The sequence below is a fragment of the Coptis chinensis genome, chromosome 1 (genome assembly GCF_015680905.1).
Source record: "Coptis chinensis isolate HL-2020 chromosome 1, ASM1568090v1, whole genome shotgun sequence".
In the NCBI taxonomy this organism is placed as follows: domain Eukaryota; kingdom Viridiplantae; phylum Streptophyta; class Magnoliopsida; order Ranunculales; family Ranunculaceae; genus Coptis; species Coptis chinensis.
In genome coordinates this window covers 3,759,456-3,779,635 of record NC_141456.1, presented here as the reverse complement: position 1 = coordinate 3,779,635, position 20,180 = coordinate 3,759,456, and the positions used below count along the sequence as shown (strand labels likewise).

The 20,180-nt window shown below is 36.7% G+C and overlaps 2 protein-coding genes across 2 annotated transcripts; one reads left to right on the top strand and one right to left on the bottom strand.

Moving 5' to 3' along the window:
* Nucleotides 1-641: 641 nt before the first annotated feature.
* On the top strand, nt 642-16,068 carry LOC147521417 (DNA ligase 6-like). Its single transcript, XM_086565727.1, is given in 22 exon segments — nt 642-3,041; nt 3,044-3,232; nt 3,339-3,456; nt 3,600-3,681; nt 4,043-4,145; nt 4,335-4,408; nt 4,410-4,432; nt 5,800-5,902; nt 6,118-6,246; nt 6,550-6,597; nt 6,691-6,788; nt 6,916-6,981; nt 12,150-12,309; nt 12,466-12,573; nt 12,780-12,829; nt 13,102-13,136; nt 13,256-13,317; nt 13,409-13,570; nt 13,836-13,924; nt 14,039-14,138; nt 15,359-15,476; nt 15,571-16,068. Coding segments are annotated over 22 exon segments (4,167 nt in total). The 5' UTR covers nt 642-982; the 3' UTR covers nt 15,762-16,068.
* A 655-nt stretch (nt 16,069-16,723) lies between these two features.
* LOC147521416 (histone chaperone ASF1B-like) lies at nt 16,724-18,574 on the bottom strand. The gene is made up of 3 exons (XM_086565811.1): nt 18,194-18,574; nt 17,428-17,542; nt 16,724-17,316 (listed from the first exon to the last, which is right to left on the bottom strand). The coding sequence occupies exons 1-3, from the start codon at nt 18,300-18,302 to the stop codon at nt 16,965-16,967; spliced, it is 576 nt and encodes a 191-aa protein (XP_086421937.1). The 5' UTR covers nt 18,303-18,574; the 3' UTR covers nt 16,724-16,964.
* Between the last annotated feature and the right edge of the window lie 1,606 nt (nt 18,575-20,180).

Below are 20,180 nucleotides of genomic sequence, written 5' to 3'. Positions count from 1 at the left end.
AAAAAAGTTCTTTCTTGCCCTTTCTTAAGAACCCATCTACTTTTTGTTCTTTTTTTTATGGTTTCAAAAAGGTTATTCAAAATTTGAAGCGGGTTTTTTCATTTTTTTTTGGGTGAATGATATCCACTTTGTTAAAAATAGAATTACATATATATATATATGAAAATAAACAAAATATGAAAATAAACCGTTAAAATATATTTGTGAAATCATATTTTAAATAAATTTATTTATCATTTATTTTTTTTTCGATAATCCATCTCTTCTCCTCAAATATAATATATATTTTGTTTAACAAGAAATCAAGTTAGTGTTTAAAATAGATAGCATGAGTAAAATTATGCGAATGATTTATATTGACCTTGAGCCGAGGGTTATTCTAACAAAAACAAACATGTTTTTAGAATTCAAAGAATCATTTAGCATTAGGAGGATGAGCCATTCAGCATTTAGCATTCAAAGATTCATAAACTGAAAAACAAAGCGACCCCTTAGTATAACTTGTGATGGTCACTCTTTTTTTTTTTATCATTATATTGTCGAAATTAGGTTGTGTTGGCTGGCATTGTTTAAGTCTATAATAACATGACATACTCACAAGTTTTCTAGGCAAGTAGAGTATGCGGCCAAAATGTCATTTGGTTGGTTTCTATATATGTTTATCTTTTCTCTTTGTCCAGTAATTTATCCCTCTCCACTCTCCACGCATTTTCAATCTCTCCGCCCCTCCCCACTCTCCACATCTTTCCAATTATCCGCTCAGGCACTCACTGCTACAATATACTAATTAAATTTATATATTAGATGGGCGAGTCTATAGTCACATAAACACACCTCCTCAGGGTGTGGTGTATCTATTTTTCTCTCTCAGATATTTTTAATCTCCATAACGACAGCTGGACCCTAATGTGTCAAACCGTGTAGGACTCAATATATATATATACACCGAAGAAGAGCGCCAAACTGAATAAACCGCTCAAAAATGTCTCTTCCTTCATCTCCTATCTCAAAAACCCTAACCCTAAATTCCACATCACTCTATCATCAATCTCAAAACTCACAATCTCCTCTCCCTCCAATCCCAACAGATTTCCCACAACAAAAACTCATCCCCAAAACCCGTTTCATTATCGATGGGTTCCGTTACGCCGATAATTACTCCCTATCATACTTTCTATCTCATTTCCACTCTGATCATTACACTGGGTTGACCTCAAATTGGTCAAAAGGTATAATTTACTGTTCTAAAGTTACTGCTCAGTTATTAACACAAGTGTTAAAAATATCACCTTCATTTGTTATTGAATTGCCACTTAATCAAACTGTTTTAATTGATGGATGTGAAGTTACTTTAATTGATGCCAATCATTGCCCTGGGGCAGTCCAGTTTTTGTTTAGAGTTAATGATAAGAGGTTTGTTCATACGGGTGATTTTAGGTTTTGTAATTCAATGAAGTTAAAGCCTATAGTTAAAGAATTTGTGGGTGCTGACTTGGTTTTTTTGGACACGACTTATTGTAATCCGAAATTTGTTTTTCCAGCTCAAGTTGAGTCGGTTAATTATGTGGTGGAGACGATAAAAAGGATTAAAGTTGAGAATGAGGGGTTGGAAAAGAACGTGTTGTTTTTAATTGTGACTTATATTATTGGGAAAGAGAAGATTTTGCTTGAGATAGCGGAGAAATGTCGGTGTAAAATATATGTAGATAGTAGGAAAATGGATATTTTGCGTGTTTTAGGGTTTGGGGACCGTGGGGTGTTTACTGAGGATGTTTCGGTAAGTGATGTACATGTGGTTGGTTGGAATGTGTTGGGTGAGACGTGGCCTTATTTTAGACCAAATTTTAGTAAAATGAAAGAGATAATGAGTGACAGTGGATATTCAAAGGTTGTGGGCTTTGTTCCGACTGGGTGGATGTATGAAGCGAAAAAAGATGGATTTGCAGTGAGGACTAAGGATTCACTCGAGATCCATCTCGTTCCTTATAGTGAACACTCAAGCTATGAAGAGCTTAGAGAGTATGTGCGCTTTTTGAAACCAAAGCGTGTTATTCCGACGGTTGGCATGGATATTGAGAAACTTGATGGTAAACATGCTATTGCAATGCAAAAGCATTTTGCTGGATTGGTTGATGAGATGGCTAATAAGCAAGAGTTTTTAATGGGGTTTCGTCGTAGGTCAAGGAAGACGGATGAAATGGGTGAAGATGACGTTAGCACTGACTTTAAGGAGGACAACCAGAAAGGTGCCGATACATTGGAGACAATTCTGGACGTATCTAATAGCACTGACAATGTGATAGTTCCAGAGTCTAAAGTTTCTATGTTGGTGCCTTGTACACGAAATTCGAAGGTGCTAAATGATAAACATACTGATAGTGTGATAGAAGAACTTTGTGATTGTTTGCCTGCTTGGGTCAGCCGGGATCAGATGCTAAATCTGCTTACTAGTTCAGGTGGAGATATAGTTGAGGCAGTTTCTGAGTTCTATGAACGTGAAACGGAGTTTCATAAGCAGGTAGCTGCTTGTATCACTCCCAATGCTCTCATTCCAACAAATTTGCAGAGTAACTCTGCTTTACTTCCGGAATCACCTACTAGGGCCACTGCTTGTCAAAGTGTTATGAACACTCTAAGCCAAGTTAAGAAGCTACCAGATATGAAGCATTCAGTTAAGGGCACTGTTTCCCCTAAGAAAAGGGGCTCTCCGTCTGATAAAACATCAAGGAAGAAAGCACGGTCGAGTTTAGCTCCAGAACCTAGTGGATCTAAACAGCCTGCAATTACAAAATTCTTTAGTAAGCTTGCACGTAGTACTTCTCAAGTTAGTAGTGATGGTAGTGTTGTAGAGGAAGAGCGTGGGAATTACACCAGCGTTGCTACTGAACCATATAAGGAGCATTTAGATCAGTTTCTCCAGGTGATAAATGGCAGTATTTCAAGAAGTGATGCTGCTTCCATATTAGAGAAGGCAAAAGGACATCTTAGTGTGGCACTTGATATATATTACAGTAATGCTGGAGGAGATCCTGATGACAAAGGGAGTTGCCAAATCGCGGCAGAACTGTTCAAACCCAGAGCTGTGCTGATGATTGTTCTTTTGGAAATGAAAAAAAATCATGTGATGAAACAAGAAATGTGTCAAGTTTGTCTGTACATGGTTCTACAACAGACAATGCTAGTGCGGCTCTTGTATTGCTACCACTAGAAAAGTATTCTCCTATTGAGCATGGTTGGTTGACTTGGTTCCTGATACCTATGCATTCAATCAATTATTGAAATCTTATATGTTGTTTACTTTCTTTAGAGTTCTGTATGGTAATTAGTTGTGCTTTCAGCTTGCTGGCAATCTGGACAGCCTGCTCCATATTTACATATTGCACGCACATTTGACCTCTTAGAAGCAGAAAAGGGGAAGAAAAAAGCCACTAGTATGCTCCGTAACATGTTCAGAAGGTTCGTCATGAAGGGTGGTGGTATCTTATTTCTTTTGTTCCTTTTGCTTGCTATGGGGTCTGTTTTCTCAAGTGATTCTAGTGTAGTATTATCAGCTTATCTAGATCTTTATTTTCTTCTCACAATTGCTTTTTGTTACGCAGCTTGCTTGCCTTGTCACCCAAAGATGTTCTACCGGCCGTGTATCTATGTACAAATAAGATTGCACCATATCATGTTAAAATGGTTAGTTTATATTCATATTAACTCATGTTTCTTAAATAATGCATACTCTGAACATTTATATCGAGGAGTTTTCAGTTTTTTAGTTTAATCCTCTATTTCTTTTTTTCTTCTACCCTGTTCTTGTGACATTTGGTAAATCAGGAAATGATCATTTATCTTCTGTTGTAATTGATAAGTGGGTTTATTCTTCTTGTTGTTCCCTTCCCTCATTTCCTTCTTATTTAGTAATATAACTTTACCTTTATAATGGGAGCATCAGGATGGATTTATCTATATGCACTATTTTTCAGTAACATGTTTGGCATTTTCCTGACCGAAAAAAAAAAACTTGGTTTGTGATCATTCTTTAACCTCTGCGCAGGAATTGAACATAGGTGGTAGTCTGGTAAGCTCTGCACTTGAAGAGGCATGTGGGACAAACAAGAACAAAATTAAAGAAATGTACAATAGTTTTGGTGATCTTGGTAGTATTAGCGAATTCACTTTGTAATTGGTATCTCACTTTGTTAATTTGTATGTTGCTTTTAACATTTACATTCACATTCACACTCACATGGTTTTCTTTATATTTATGGGTATTTCGTGCTGAAATCAATCAAATCATATATATATCATCTCTCATGGTAGTTGATCGGTACTCTTTGTGTTTAAAGGTGATGTTGCACAGGTATGCCGACAGACTCAAACACTACTTGCTCCTCCTTGCGCTCTAACAATCCAAGAAGTCATTTTCTGTGTTGCGAAAGATAAGGTATATAATTGGTGAGCCTGGTTATTAGTTCATGACTATACTATTAAATCCTCAATGCTCACTTTGATCCCATCCATTTTATTTAGTGTACCTTCCCTTTTATACTTGTGTTAGAAAGAAATCAAAGAACAGTTAATATATGAGTTCTGCCTATGAATATGTAATATCTGCCTTTCTTGTTTCTTCTCCCGTTCCTTTCTTTTTATATTAGTGTTGCCTTATTAACCTGTGAATATATATTAAATGGTGGGACAAAACTGATAAGGACAAAATTCCGAAATAATGAACCCAAAAAACCACCCTCATTTCAAAAACACTCCCAAGGACAATAATTGACTCTTGTCTGAAAAATACAATAGTACTCTTAAGCATCACAAGAAAATGGCATGCACAAGTGTAAGTGCATACCACCTTAGGTATGCATGGACGTCTGTGCATACTAAGCATCACAAGAAAATGGTATGCACAAGTGTCCACCTTCGGTATGCACAAACGTGATAGAAGGATAAAATTGGAAAGAGTGAAAGATAAAAAAGTCAAGTCTGTCCTTATTAATAATTAAAACGTGAAATTTGGTTTTTCTAGTAGTTATAAACCAAAAAAATGTACTTATCAATCTTACTGGATTACTAAAATGATTTGATATGTTTAGCCTAGTCTTCGTTAAACTACGATTACTTGAAAAGGAAACACTTAATACAACGCAAGTACATCAAAGAATGATGATCAGATGATCTAGACTGTGACGTTACTGTGGACATTTTAATTAAGATAGGGATGTTTCTCAAGCTGGGGGAGTAGGTTGAATATAATAATGTAAATATGTAATCTAAATACACTTGAACTATGCGTAAATAATATTCAGCGATTCATTAACGCTCTAAACTTCAATGTAGAGTAGTAAGCTTGATCGTCCAACCACCGGGTAGTAAATCAAATTACGAGCATGATCTTCACATGTCTAACCACTATGCATGCTGTAATGCTGTATTACTAACACTAGTAATAGTAATATACAAACCACCGTCATACATGCTTGGTTCTCTTGCAACATGAAAATACAACAACCATATACCTAATATACCCAGTTTTCTAACAACAGAATAAACTGTCATTCCATTTGCTCGTCTTGCACGTATTGGATATAAGCCATCAGTGTATATGCTCAGTCCTTAAAAGAAGATGATAAGAGCAGATATTTCTAGTAGTTGGTTATATAAGCAGAGGTTTTGAGCATTTGCTGTATATTAGTTATAAAAGTTGGCTGGTAACTCTTCGATTGGGATATTTCAACCCTAAAACATTGTATTTTGTTTATGTTAAGTTAGCATATTTGTCTGGGTGTACTTATTATGGGGCTTTATTAGTTTGGAAACAGGCCAAGGAAGTACAACTCGAAAGAAAAACCTAATCTCAAAACTCATGCGTTCCTGTAGAGAGAAGGAAATGAAGTTTCTTGTCAGAACATTGGTAAGGCCTAATTTTACAATAGTCAGTTCGTTGCATTGGTACAGATTTGTCTTATATGTTTGTTTTGCATAATTAAGAATTTAAGATTCAAGCCACCAAAGTTTTAGTATTTCCTAATTATTATGGCATGATATGAGTTCATAGTGTAGTTCAGATCACTGTCACCATCACCATTCTTATTACTTGTTTTCCGCTCTAAATCCATTTATTAACAGGTTCGTAATTTGCGCATCGGAGCCATGATGAGAACTGTTTTGCCTGCACTAGCTCAAGCTGTTGCTATCCACTCGTCACCGAACCTTCTCCATAATGGACCTGCTGAAGTCCTAAAAGAAAAGCTTCAGGTTCTTCTTCTGTGTGGTTTTTAAATAGACAATGCCTTAACATATGATTTTGTGAACCTATTTAATACTGCTGTTATCGCCACTACACTGGTCAGGAAAGTAGTCATTTTTTGATTTCACTTCACTCGAATATCGCATTTCTAGCATTTCCATATCTGTTAATGACTTTGAGTTATCATCAATTTTACATAAGCATCATGTATCTATCGTTTCCTTTATTAGAGAAATTAGGTTCCTAGTCCAGTGGTTACATGTATATATTGGAAACTTGTTTATTGATCTGATCTTTCTTTTGCTTGTTAGTTCATTTCTGCTGCGGTCGTTGAAGCGTATAATGTGCTTCCTGATTTGGTATGTTCTCTTATTGGTTTGAAATCATTTACAGGTTGTTTCTTGTGAAATAGCTCAAAGTATAAGTTGTGTGGTATTGCTTCTATACAACAGGATTTGCTGGTTCCTTCACTCCTGAGCAAAGGCGCTGAATTTTCTTCGTCAGCTTTGTCAATGGTTCCCGGCGTACCCATCAGGCCCATGCTTGCAAGGTTACTATCATAATATATTTACCTCATTGCACAGGAGTCACTTTATTGCTGTATCATTATTCTAATTTAATGCTGTTCTAACATGAAGATAACATTTATTTCTTTAATTTTTTGGTTTACGTGCTAGAATTACCAATGGAGTTTCTCAGGCGTTGAAGCTATTGCAAGGTAGAGCATTTACATGTGAATACAAGTAAGCCCCATCTTCAATTGTTGTTTTATTTTCTTTCGAACCACGACACTTTACATAATTTTCCAGTATAAAGGTGCCAATGTTCCATCTGTTGTTTAATTTTGGCTTGAAACCGAATTCCCAAAGATCGTATCGCACCGTACAAGATAACAAATTAAAGAAAACTAAAGCAATAAGAAAACAATCACACAGAACACAAAGATTTTAAGTGGTTAAGCAATATGCCTAGTCCACTGGTGATAGATCTTGATTAGCAATATATGGTGAAGAAGAAGCTATTACAATCTCTCTAAACTACTGTCTCACAATATGCCTATGGCTTGGGTTCATATTTATAGACACAGAAACGTAAGACACTTCTAATACAAACTGACTCTGTTTCTAAAACCAAAATAGGAATCCGTGAGCTTTCCTATTCCAAACAGAACTATGACTTACGAGCCATACATCAACAATCTCCACCTTGGCGAGTAACTCACCACTTTGGACATCTTGTTCTGACTCCAATCACAGTAGACGTTCACATTTCCTTGAAAATCAAGTGTATCTATCACCACCCTGCACCCTAAGGTGCCTACATGTGCAAAACATGTAACAAGTTCAAGCAAAGCATGAACTTCTCCACGGAAACTGCCTTTGTCAACATATCAGCTGCATTATCTTTTGTGTGAATTTTCTGAAAAAGAATTTCACCCGAAGCAATCAACTCCCGTATCTTGTGATATCGCACATCAATGTGTTTTGTCCTCACATGATACATCTGATTCTTCCCAAGTAAATTGCACTATGACTATCACAATGTAATTGAATAGCACCCTGTGACAACCCAAGTTCTGTCACTAATCCCTTCAGCCATAACGCCTCCTTTGAAGCTTTTGACGTAGCCATGTACTCTGCTTCAGTAGTGGACAATGCTACTAATGAGTAACATCGATCTCCAACAAATTGGTCCTCCTGCTAGTGTGTAAACATAGCCTGTGGTAGACCTCCTGTTGTCAAGATCTCCCGCATGATCTGAATCCACATAACCAATAACTCCACCAGCATGCTCAGTCTTTTGAAACTGGATGTCAATATCAGTTGTCCCTTTAAGATACCACAATACCCATTTAATTGCATTCCAATGCTCTTTTCCTGGGTTTGCCATGTATTTACTAACAACACTTACTACATGAGCTAAATCTGGCCTAGTGCATACCATGGCATACATCAAACAACCAACTGCACTAGCATATGGAACATGTGACATCTCCTCCACCTTGAGCTAGGTAGTGGGGCTTTGCCTTGCAAACAACTTGAAGTGATTTGCTTGAGGCGTTGACACCGGTTTTGCCTCACTCATGTTAAACCTCTCTAGCACTTTCTCCATGTATTTTTCTGCGATAGCATGAATTTTCCTGCCCGTCTGTCCTGTGAATTTCCATACCTAGGATCTTCTTTGCAGCACCAAGATCCTTCATGTCAAACTCCTTGCTTATGAGGAGTTTCAAACCATCGACATCTGATGTCTTCTTAGCAGCGATCAACATATCATCAACGTATAACATCAAGAGCACAAAAGAGCCATCATCAAGAAACCTAACATATACACAACAATCATACTCACACCTTGTGTAACCTATTCCAATTATGAAGCAGTCAAATCGCTTGTACCATTGTCGTGGAGACTGCTTTAACCCGTACAAAGACTTTCAATTTGCACACAATCTTCTTTCCCAAGCTCCTTAAACCCCTCCGGCTGCTCCATGTAAATTGTTTCATCTAAATCGCCATGAAGGAAGGCTGTTTTTACATCCATTTGTTGTAGTTCAAGATCAAGCTCAACCACCATAGCTAGCACGACCCGAATGGATGCATGTCTAACAACTGGTGAGAAAATCTCATTGTAATCAATACCTTTCTTTTGTGAGTACCCTTTTGCTACCAACCTTGCCTTGAATCTTTCTCCTTCCTTGTCTTGTGCATCCTTTTTCCTGTAAACCCATTTACATCCGATTGCTTTCTTTCCTTTATTTGGTCGTGGAACCAGATCCCAAGTACCTTTTTTGTTTAAAGACTCCATCTCTTCCTCCATTGCCTCCATCCATTTGTGCCCATTATTTTCGGTAATAACACCTTGAAAAGAAGTAGGATCTTCGGACATGATAGTGAGGGCAAAAGACAAATTGTCCTCAAAACCATATCTTTGAACTTTCTTTTTCATTCTAAACGGTTTGAAAAGTGCAACGTTGTCCTTATGTAATGGTTGTTGCTGCTGCTCTTGGGTGTGGTTGTCCTCAAAACCATATCTTTGAACTTTCTTTTTGTTTCTGAACGGTTTTGAAAGTGCAACATTGTCGGTATGTAATGGTTGTCGTTGCTGCTCCTGAGTGTTAGATGTATCATATTGTACATGGTCTTTCTCTTCAATTTGATAATCTAAATCTTCGCTGCTGCCACTGTTTGGAGATGTTATCTGACTCATGGTCTTCCTTCAGCATAGATTGTTTATCAAAGATAACATCCTTGCTGATAATCCTTTTCTTTCCAACTGGATCCCATAACTTGAAGCCTTTGATGTCTTTTTCATACCCGAGAAAAATGCACTTCAGTGATTTTGAATCTAGTTTGGACCTTTGTTCTGTGGGAACATGCACATAACCTGGACACCCGAAAATTTTCAGATTTGAATAGTCGACTTCCTTCCCTGTCTACACCTACACCTCTTCCGCAACTTTCCCCTCCAAAACCATTGAAGGAGACCTGCTCACCACATACGCAGCCATGTCGACTACCTCAGCCCAGAACTCCAATGGTAACTCTGCATGTAGTCTCAAGCTTCTAGCCCTTTTCAAAAGTATTCTATTCATCCGTTTTGCAACACCATTTTGTTGTGGTGCCCTCGGAACTGTAAAATGGCGAGTAATACCCGCGACCTTACAAAATTGTAAGAATGCATGGTCCTTGTATTCACCTCCATTGTCCATCCTCAAATACTTAATTTTTTTGCCTGTTTGGTTTTCTATTTCGGCTTTCCATTCCTTAAATTTTTCAAAAGTTTCATCCTTAGACCTCATGAAATAGACTCAAATTTTTTTAGAAAAGTCATCTATGAAGCTAACAAAGTAGATAGCTCCGCCCTTTGACCTCACCTTTGCTGTCCCCAGACGTCGGAGTGAACATAATCAAGCATTCCTTTAGTACTGTGTGTCGCGGCCTTGAACCGTACTCTGCATTGTTTACCCATTACACAATACTTGCAAAAATCCAGCTTGCACGATTTAATACCCTTTAATAATTTTCTCTTGTGAAGCTCCATCATGCCCCTTTCACTCATATGCCCGAGCCTCATATGCCATAGTTGAGAGTTATCTGTAAGTTGTTATGAAGGTGTGGAGGTGGCAGCTCCACCTACAACTGTAGTACCCATCAGTTTGTAGAGATTTCCAACCTTCTATCCCTTCATCAAAGTCATTTTTCCCTTTGTAACCTTCAAAACACCTCCTGTAGCAGCAAACATGCACCCATTGCTATCTAGTGCCCCCAACGAAATTAGGTTCTTCTTCAAGTCTGGGACGTGTCTCACATCCCCCAAAGTCCTCACAACCCTGTCAAACATCATGACCTTGATAGTTCCAATCCCGATAGACTTGCAAGCCGTATCATTACCCATTAGAACAGTACCTCCATTGTAAGGTGCATATGAATCAAACCATTGTTTATTTGGACACATATGATACGAACAACCAGAGTCCATAATTCAATAATCTGAAAGATAATTATTATTACTTGTAGATACGGAGAGAAGATCCGCATCACTAGTATCAGAAGTTTATGCTGCAACTCCTGCTGAACCCTCTAGTTGTCCTTTTCTTTTATGTTTTTCTTCTAAATCTTTAGCCCGTTTTCTGCAATCCCTCTTGTAGTGCCCTGGCTTGCCACAATAGTAGCAACATTCTTCTCTGCCCCTGAAATTCGACCTAGAGTTGCTTCGGCTCGAATTTCTTTTCTCTTTTGGCCTTCCACGATTACTTTTATAACCGTTACTAGCTGTAAGACCTTCCCCTTTAGCCTCCTCGAAGCCTGTTGGCTTTTTTCTTGTTTCTTGAGCTAATAGTACTGCAGTCACATCATCAAGTTCTAGAGTTTCCATGTTGCACATAAGAGATGTAACAAGATGTTCATAGGAGTCTGGCAGAGAATTGAGGAACGCAATAGCCTTGTCTTCTTCTTCCAACTTTACCTCCAATCTCAATAATTCGTTTACTAACCTGTTGAATGTATTGAGATGGTCTAGCATGTTTGTTCCTTCTGCTTGCTTGAGGCTATAGAGCTTCTTTTTCATGAACAACTTTGTTGGTGAGAGATTTCGTCATATAAAGCTTTTCAAGTCTTTCCCAAATTTCTACAGCAGTTTTTGAATCCATCACGTTGTACATAACATCGTCGGCAATGTGCAAACGAATTGTGCTTAAAGCTTTCTCATCCAGATCCTGCCAAACTTCATCTGTCATGCCTGCTGGCCTTTTGGATACCCCGTACAAAGCCTTCCTTGTCCCTTGCTGTGAGTAGATCCATAACCTTTTGTTGCCATAAAGAGAAATTGTTCCAACCATTGAATATTTCCATAAAGAGAAATTGTTCCAACCATTGAATATTTCAATTTCAACTTTAATTCCAAACACTTTTGCAGCCATTGCGAATATTAACTTTTGCCCCGATACCACTGTTGTTTAATCTTGGCTTGAAACCGAATTCCCAAAGATCATTTTGCACCATGCAAGATAACAAATTAAAGAAAACTAAAGCAATAAGAAAACAATCACACAGAACACAAAGATTTTAAGTGGTTAAGTAATATGCCTAGTCCACTGGTGATAGATCTTGATTAGCAATATATGGTGAAGAAGAAGCTATTACAATCTCTCTAAACTACTCTCTGTCTCACAATATGCCTATGGCTTGGGTTCATATTTATAGACACAGAAAGTAAGACACTTCTAATACAAAACTAACTCTGTTTCTAAAACCAAAATAGGAATCCGTGAGCTTTCCTATTCCAAACAGAACTCCTATTCTGAACAGAACTATGATATACGAGCCATACATCAACACCATCCTATGCTCAAATCTGTATAAGAAAACCTATTTCATGTGTGACTAAAACATTTAGTAAATCTATGTTTCAGATATGATGGCCAGCGTGCCCAAATTCATAAATTAGATGATGGGTCTGTGAAAGTCTTTTCACGAAATGGAGATGAAACAACATCTAGATTTCCAGATCTGGTAAATATAATCAGGGAATCATGTAAGCCTGGTGCGATAAGTTTCATAGTGGACGCAGAGGTAAGCCATTGATTTGTCAGAAATATATATTTTTACTTGATATTTCAATTGTTTTCTTATGTACTATTTCCAACATGTGCTAAATTGGTTTTATTTTACTCTTGACATTTTAAACCTATGTATGTTGTTCACATGGAGAGTATCTTCTGAACCTAGGTAGTTGCTGTTGATAGGAAGAATGGTTGCAGACTTATGTCTTTCCAGGAATTATCTTCACGAGAGAGAGGGAGCAAAAGTTCTTTGATCACAGTGGATAGCATAAAGGTAGTGCAACATCCATCTTTACTTCATACTTTTAAATTTTTTGTTATTGTTTCTTCTGAAATTGTAGAAGTCCTCAAATTGCAGTTGTTTAGGATTGCTCTTTTTGCATTATCCCAATAATGAATTTGTTTATGTAAGTCCTTGTTAATTTTTCTCAGACTGTTAAGCTACCTGGAATAACATTATGATTTACCTATGTCATGCAGGTTGACATCTGTTCCTTCATATTTGATATCATGTTTGCTAATGGAGAGAAGTAACTATCTACCCTTTCTTGGTTTATTTTTTTGATGGCCAAACAATTGCATTTTCGCCAAATACCAAAAATGCAAAACCCACACAATAAAGATTGTGTTTTTATCTGTTGAGATCTTTGGTTGTTTTGCAGTTAAAAAGATGTCTGCAGAACTGTGAAGCTCTTATTTATGATCATTCCATTGTGTCTAATTTGTTAATTTGCAATGGTGTAGCTTAATTTATTTATAAACCATTTCATACTTAACATAAAATAAATTGTCTGATTTATAGGTTATTGGACCTTCCTCTACGCCAAAGGCGAAAATGTATGTTTTCTTCTTCTCGACCAGATAGTTTAATGGTTTAATGGTTCCGTGAAAAGTAATGCATTTGACTCTCGAAGATTACCTTGCAGTTAGATCTTAATTATCAATAAGTGTTGCAGATTTGAAGAATTTATTCTATGAGGAAAAGGTGGGTTATTTTGAATATGCGAAGGAAATAACAGTAAGTTTTCTTTCTCTTTCCATTTTGTTTTGGTTTCTGTAATCATTCGACGAAAGGTCTGGTTTTAATTTTTTTATTTTGTGCATTCAAGGTGGAAGCAGAAGATGCTTGTTTGAGCTCACAAGAAGTGTTGGCGAGGATAACTTCATTTTTTGATGATGCATGTAGCTCCTCATGTGAAGGAATAATGGTTAAATCTTTAGATGTTGATGCTGTATATGCTGCCTCAAAGCGTTCTGACGCGTGGCTAAAGGTATTAATATTACATCCAGTATAAATACCTAGTTACTTATCATAATCATTTTAGGAGTTAGTGAGGAACTCCCCCCCCCCCCTTTCCCGCACCACCACCCAAAATAAATAAATAAAAATCCTCGGTAATGCTTCTTCATGTGAAAAAAAACTTCATCTCATAGCCGTTGGATTTTTTTTATTTTTTTGGGGGTAGGTGGGGCTGTATCCCTAACCAACCCTAATTTTAGACAAGGAAATGAGGAATTTCATGGTTTTCCTTTTAGGTCAAGCGAGATTATTTGGAAGGGATGAATGATTCCCTTGATTTAGTTCCCATCGGCGCTTGGCATGGTAATGGGAGAAAAGCAGGATGGTAAGCGATCTCAGAACTTTGGTATTTTTCCAAGTTATTTTCCTCGTCTAAAAACAACATCCACAGATCCACTAGCCTGTGCCTTTGATTTGTGTTTTAATTTTTATGTCTCAGGTACAGCCCATTCCTTATGGCATGTTACAACCCTGATACTGAAGAATATCAAAGTGTTTGTCGTGTCATGTCTGGATTCTCTGATTCCTTTTATGCTGAGGTGTAAGTATTAATGCTACTAGCCTCATGCCACGTGCCTGGGAACGTGGAACAATCCCAACATGGATGAGCCACACCATTTTTTTTTTTTTTTATTTTTTTTTAAATTTACAATCGAAGGGAAATTGCTATTTTACCCTCATGTGCAAACCTTTTTCCCAACACAGGAGTGTATACCTTCATTTAATTACGATAAAGTACATTTCGAAATATTAGTAGTTATTCGTTTAGATTAGGAGAGAGAAGAATGGGATACAGAATACATGGCACTAAAAAAAAAATAGTGCATAGGGGCAATTATGTAATTTTCAGTACAGGGGCACTTTTGTAATTTATATTTAGGTAGAAAAGCATAAGGATTTTTTTTTGTAATTTAGATAAAATATAGGGACTAATATCTAATTTAGACAAAATGTAGGGACTATTATGTAGTTATCATAAAGTATAGGGACTGTCCTGTAATTACCCTAAAGAATAGAGACTGCTCTGTAGTTTATATAAAGCTTAGGGACCGAAAATTATAAAAAACAAACAAAACTGAGGAATCACCAAAATGCCCCTGGGACGTACACCAAAATTATTGTTCATTGTCCCCCAGATTTTATATATATACTAGCCACTGTGCACGTGGTATCCACGTGGGCTCTACTGAGTTTTTTTAAAAATTATAAACATTAAATTACTATTTTACCCCTCAAAAACAAAAAAAAATCTGAAAATTACCAAATTACTCCGGGGACGTACACCAAAACACTGTTACTCAACCCCCACATTTTTCTAAATATTAAAGATATAGTGAGATAGGAGTATAGGTGGCAGCTGCCATCACATATCTAAGAGAAACCAACAGCTACCACTGATTGTGCATGGAGACACAAACCAACTTACCAGGCTTTGAGATGATGCACAATCAATGGTGACATAGATAATCCCATTAGCAAGTCAGTTTTGTTATTGAAAACTTCAAAGTGGAGGCATACGCATGTTGAACACCTCATTTTAAGAGTAGAGCTGTGCTCTAAGAGAAAAGCCCCAAACAATAGAAATTTTCTTTTAAAATAAAAAAGGAAGTCATGATCATAGGTGAAAAGCAAGATAAGCTGATTGTTGGAAGTTTTTGTTGGGTTCTTTTATTCTGCTTACAGAGTTGTAGATTCCATATCCCTCCTTGTTAAAACTTAACGAGAACTGAAAGAGGTTGGTTATTAATTTTTATGGCAGATGAAAGAGTATTTCACTGGCGAAAAAATCTTACCCAGGAAGCCACCTTATTACCAAACAGCTGAGGTACCTGATAAATGGTTTTCACCAGATCTCATTTGGGAAATAAGAGGTTCAGGTAGGTATAGACGTGATTGACATTTTCAAAGTTCCCATATTTTAGTATTCTTCAATCTATTCAATCCGTTATTCAAGATCTGTTTCTTTTGCAGAATTCACAGTTTCTCCAGTTCACCATGCTGCCATTGGCTTGGTACATCGTTCTCGTGGTATTTCAATTAGGTTCCCAAGATTCATCCGTACTAAGCCAGATAGAGAGGTGGAAGATTGTAGCACAGCTCTGGATGTTGCCAATATGTTTCAGTCTCAGACCCGAAAGATGGATGTTAGTGTAGAGAAATAGCCTCTGCTTTATGTACAGTTGGAAGTTGGATGTTTCACTTTTGAGTTTGTAAGTTTGGATTGTACAGCTAGCCAGATGTAGGTGTTACATAAAACACGTATACGTGGGTGAGAGGTTTAAGGTTTATTTACTCAGTTTCAGTTGTCACCGTCTAATTTTTTGAATTAACTGTAAATAGGTGTTCTGCTTGAAAATAATGCGTAGTTATTGTTGTCTACTTATTGTAGGCGTCAAACTATATTCTGAATGAATTTGAGAAGTGGTCTACTATCACCTTGTAGCTGGGTGATACATTTTTCAGCTTCAACTTGTGTGGATAAATATATTGTGTTTGCCAAATCTTTCCAAGATGTTATCACTGAAAAGAAAAGAACAATTTAAGTTGCATTTCAAAAATAACCACTAGAATGGATAATCAAGTAAACCGCTCTTCTCAAATTCCACTTGCACTACTGACTGGCGATGATATCCTTTTGTTGATTTTTCTCTTTATCTTCCTTGTGTCATGCTAATGAAGATTTAGCAAAGAATCAGTTGAAGAGCACCACTTTCCATGCATCATTTACCTCTGTCCAAGTACGGCAGAACCATAGTGGAGGTATTGGTTTCATTCAAAAAAGTGTGCTGCTGCATGACAGTGGTGAACTGGCAGTGGAGACGGGTTGTAGTAGTATTTAGATTTCAGATATTTCAGTAAAAGAATATTAACACCCAAAGTTATACCCACAGCCATAATATTCAAATTGACAGGCTACCCTGCTTTAAATTCAGTAGAACTCAAGTGCAAGAAATTAAATATTATGAACAGAAAGCTGAAGCTAACAAACGCCACTGACACATAACTAAAGTACTAAACTGTTTTAACATCTTCGACATTGCCATGCAATGTTGCAATGTTGCTGATTAGAACAGGTTCTGTGCTTAGATCTCTAGTTTCACATTGGAACAGTGACACTTATACATGCTACAAAAGATCTGTATTTAACTAATATCTGAGTCTTACATCCTTGCACAACCCCATAATAAAATGTTATTACAGGGTAGAAACACCAAAAACTATGCTTTGTCCAATCATAGAAACTACATGAGTGTATAAACGGCAAGCCCACTTCTGCAGAGTAGATTCCCATAATGCCTCCTAATCCAGAATGACTGGTTTCGATGGCATTCAATTCCTCTGATCAAAACTTTGGAAGATCAATGCTATGCCTCATCAGAAGCATGGTCAGGTGATGGAGGATGCTCTCCACTCTCAATATTTTCTGCAGGTCGATCAGGTGAAGGGGCCTGCTCCCCTCCGTTCTCATTGGTTTCAGGATGGAAATTGATAGGGAACTTTGTCACTCGTGGCTTGTCAGCCAATATGTTTCTCTGGATCCTATCAATCAACACCTTCTGGGGAGGTTCTTCTCTCAACTGTTCATCATCATAATCATTGTTCACATAGTATCCCACTCTGATGAACTCCTGTCCCAGATAAGAGCAAGTCAATAGAAGTACGGTCACCCCAATGATATCTTCTTCGCGTATCTTTGAGGGATCTGGGGGTCCGCCTGGCCAAAAGTAAAAGAACATTTGCATATCAGCTTCCATGTTCACGAAAATATTAGCATAAACCCAACTTACAGTGAAACAAAAAAAGAAAGAAGATAGTCAAAAAATTACCTGGAAGACAAATCGATAGTTGCCGACATTAACAGGCCCAACAAGCACGCTCTCTAAGAGTTGGTCATAAGTCTCATCCTCAGCAGATCCAACATATATTAGTTTCCATTCCAAATCTGTCATACCATGAAGCGAAAATGTATTACAACCTGACAAACAATATTACTGTAGTAGCAGGAGTTAATACTTTGACCGACTAAAGGAAAAAAGATGCAGAAAATGCAATTAGAGAATAGTAGGGCGCCGCTGTGAATCTTTTACTAAAGACAATTACAGGTAGGTGCCAATGTGCTATGCATTGTTTACTTAATTTTGCAAACCTTTTACTAAAGAAAATGCAACACGAAATTGGAATTCATGGAGAACAAAATAACATGTTTCTCAAATGATTCTTCATAATAGTATGCTCATCTTCTGTGAACATCATCATCTCGTCCCACTTAATTTGCAGTGTTGATTAACTAGTACAAATAATTGTGAATTAACACTACACCTAAGTAACTGTTCTCAACAAGCACAGACGCCTACGCTTGCCAAATCACAAGGGTACTTATGTTATTTCGATTATTTCAAAGGTCATAATGAAACACCCCTCTTATGGAAAATTATAAATCTTGAATAACCAATTTCTGGTAAAACCCAAAACCCTAATTAAATATTTTCCCTCAAATTTCAACCACCAAACAAAATCAGCACATAAAACATCAATGAAACAATGAAACATGAACAAAACAATCAAAAAATATATAATAGAAGAAAAAAGATACCGTCTTTAAGAGGAATCAAGCATTCGTAAGAGATTTCAAACTGAAAAGAATTGAGAAACGCAGCTGGGTTATCTAACACCGTCACGTTTGTAATATTAACAGCACTCATACTTGCACTCTTCTTGAATTAACAGTTGATGATAAAACAATAGAATTGAAGAACAAGTTTAGAATCATCTGAAGAAAACATAAACCCTAAGAGAGAGAGAGAGAGAGAGAGAGAGGAAGCTAAAAAGGAGATTTTATTTTATTTTTTTAGTTTGGCGGGAGTTTTGAAGAAATGGTGGGAAAACAAAATAAAATGAGGAGAGGTCTCAAGTTTTTATTTCATGTCGGCCGAATTTTCGTGTTTTTTGGGCCTTGGAGACTTTGGTTTATGTGCAAACTGGTTAGATGGGAAGTTAGGGTTGAGCCATGGACACAAAATTTCGTTGGAATTTTTTTTAAATGTCGATAACTTTTTGTCAATGAGAAAATTTGAAATATATGGAATGTGCTCTAAAACATCCCTCTTATTACATACTGCACCCTCTTAAAGGCAAATGAACTCCAGGATGTTTTAGACTTTAGTGATTTATCTTACATGATATGCCAAAATATATCGGAGAAACATAGTGTGAAATCTAATTTGATAAAATAGCTTTAAGAAAAGTCACAACCAAACATGTTTATTGAAAAACTGTTTTTAGAATAAATACTTTTTTCATAAAAGTGTTTTTTAAGAAAAAATACTTTTTTGAAAAAATGAGAACCAAACACCCACTAATTGTTTTGTCAAGAAATTTGGCCTAACACCCAATTTTAGAGAAAATGAAGTCACGGTTTTAGAGAAAATGAAGTCACGGTTTAGAGAAATTTGGCCTAACACCCGGCCTAGGACACGGTTTTTGGTGAATAACTCACAAGGACAAATTCTAGCAATTAGTAACTCACGAACCCACAATTTCAAATTTAGTAACCCTCAAGGACAAAATAAGTTAGCCCGGCCATTTTACTTTTTTTAAATGCCAATTATACCCTTTCGTGAAAATAACCCTCAAGGACAAATGACCCAGATTTAAAATAAATATTTTCCGATTTTACCATTTTTGTCATTTTACTATGAACAATGAGTGTTCATACCTTCTGCTGGTATATGAACAATGATTGTTCATATCTAAATAGGTGAATGTACCTTATACAATATGTTGATGTATGAACATTAAATGTTCAATGTTCATACCCAAAAGACTATGAACATTGAATGTTCATACCCAATCAATGTTCATACCCAAAGGACCAAAGACTATGAACATCGAATGTTCATATCCAAAAGACTATGAACGAACATTGAATGTTCATACCCAAAGGACTGTGACCATTGAATGTTCATACCCAATCAATATTCATACCCAATCAATATTCATACCCAAGGACTATGAACATTGAATGTTCACTATGAATATTGAATATTCATACCCAAGGACTATGAACATTGAATGTTCATACCCAATCAATGTTCATACCCAAAGACTATGAACATTCAATGTTCATACTAAATACACCAGGTCGTTTCGTCTGGGCCGGACAGTTAATTATTTCGTGTCAGGGGTATACTTGACATTTCATCTACCCGATCCGTTTTTTTATTTCGCATCAAGGGTATACTTGAACTTTTATCTACCCGGTCCTTGTGAGTTACGAAAAAAAAAGGTGTCCTTGAGAGTTACTTTTTCGGCAGTTTTGTCCTTGAGAGCTACTCCCTGTTGTTTTGTTGGACATAAAAGTCATTGTCTGTTAGTAATGGCACCACTTTAACAATTATATTTTTTCCCTCTCTCTCTCTATGCACAAAAAATTAAATAAAAATATAAAAAAATAGAGAATGTATTATTCATATATATATTTTTTTTTCTGTTGACAATTGGGATCTTGTAATTGAACTATCATTCTTTCATCTGCTTAACGTCCTTGGTCGAGCTAGACGACTAATTAAATGGAGTTTATA

Bases quoted from the DNA above. Each gene is read 5' to 3' on its own strand.
- LOC147521416 (XM_086565811.1), bottom strand. From the start codon at position 18,302: ATGAGTGCTGTTAATATTACAAACGTGACGGTGTTAGATAACCCAGCT. The intron at 17,543-18,193 runs GTATCTTTTTTC...ATGGTATGACAG, and splicing joins CTTGATTCCTCTTAAAGACG to ATTTGGAATGGAAACTAATA. The intron at 17,317-17,427 runs GGTAATTTTTTG...TTACTTTTGGCC, and splicing joins AACTATCGATTTGTCTTCCA to AGGCGGACCCCCAGATCCCT.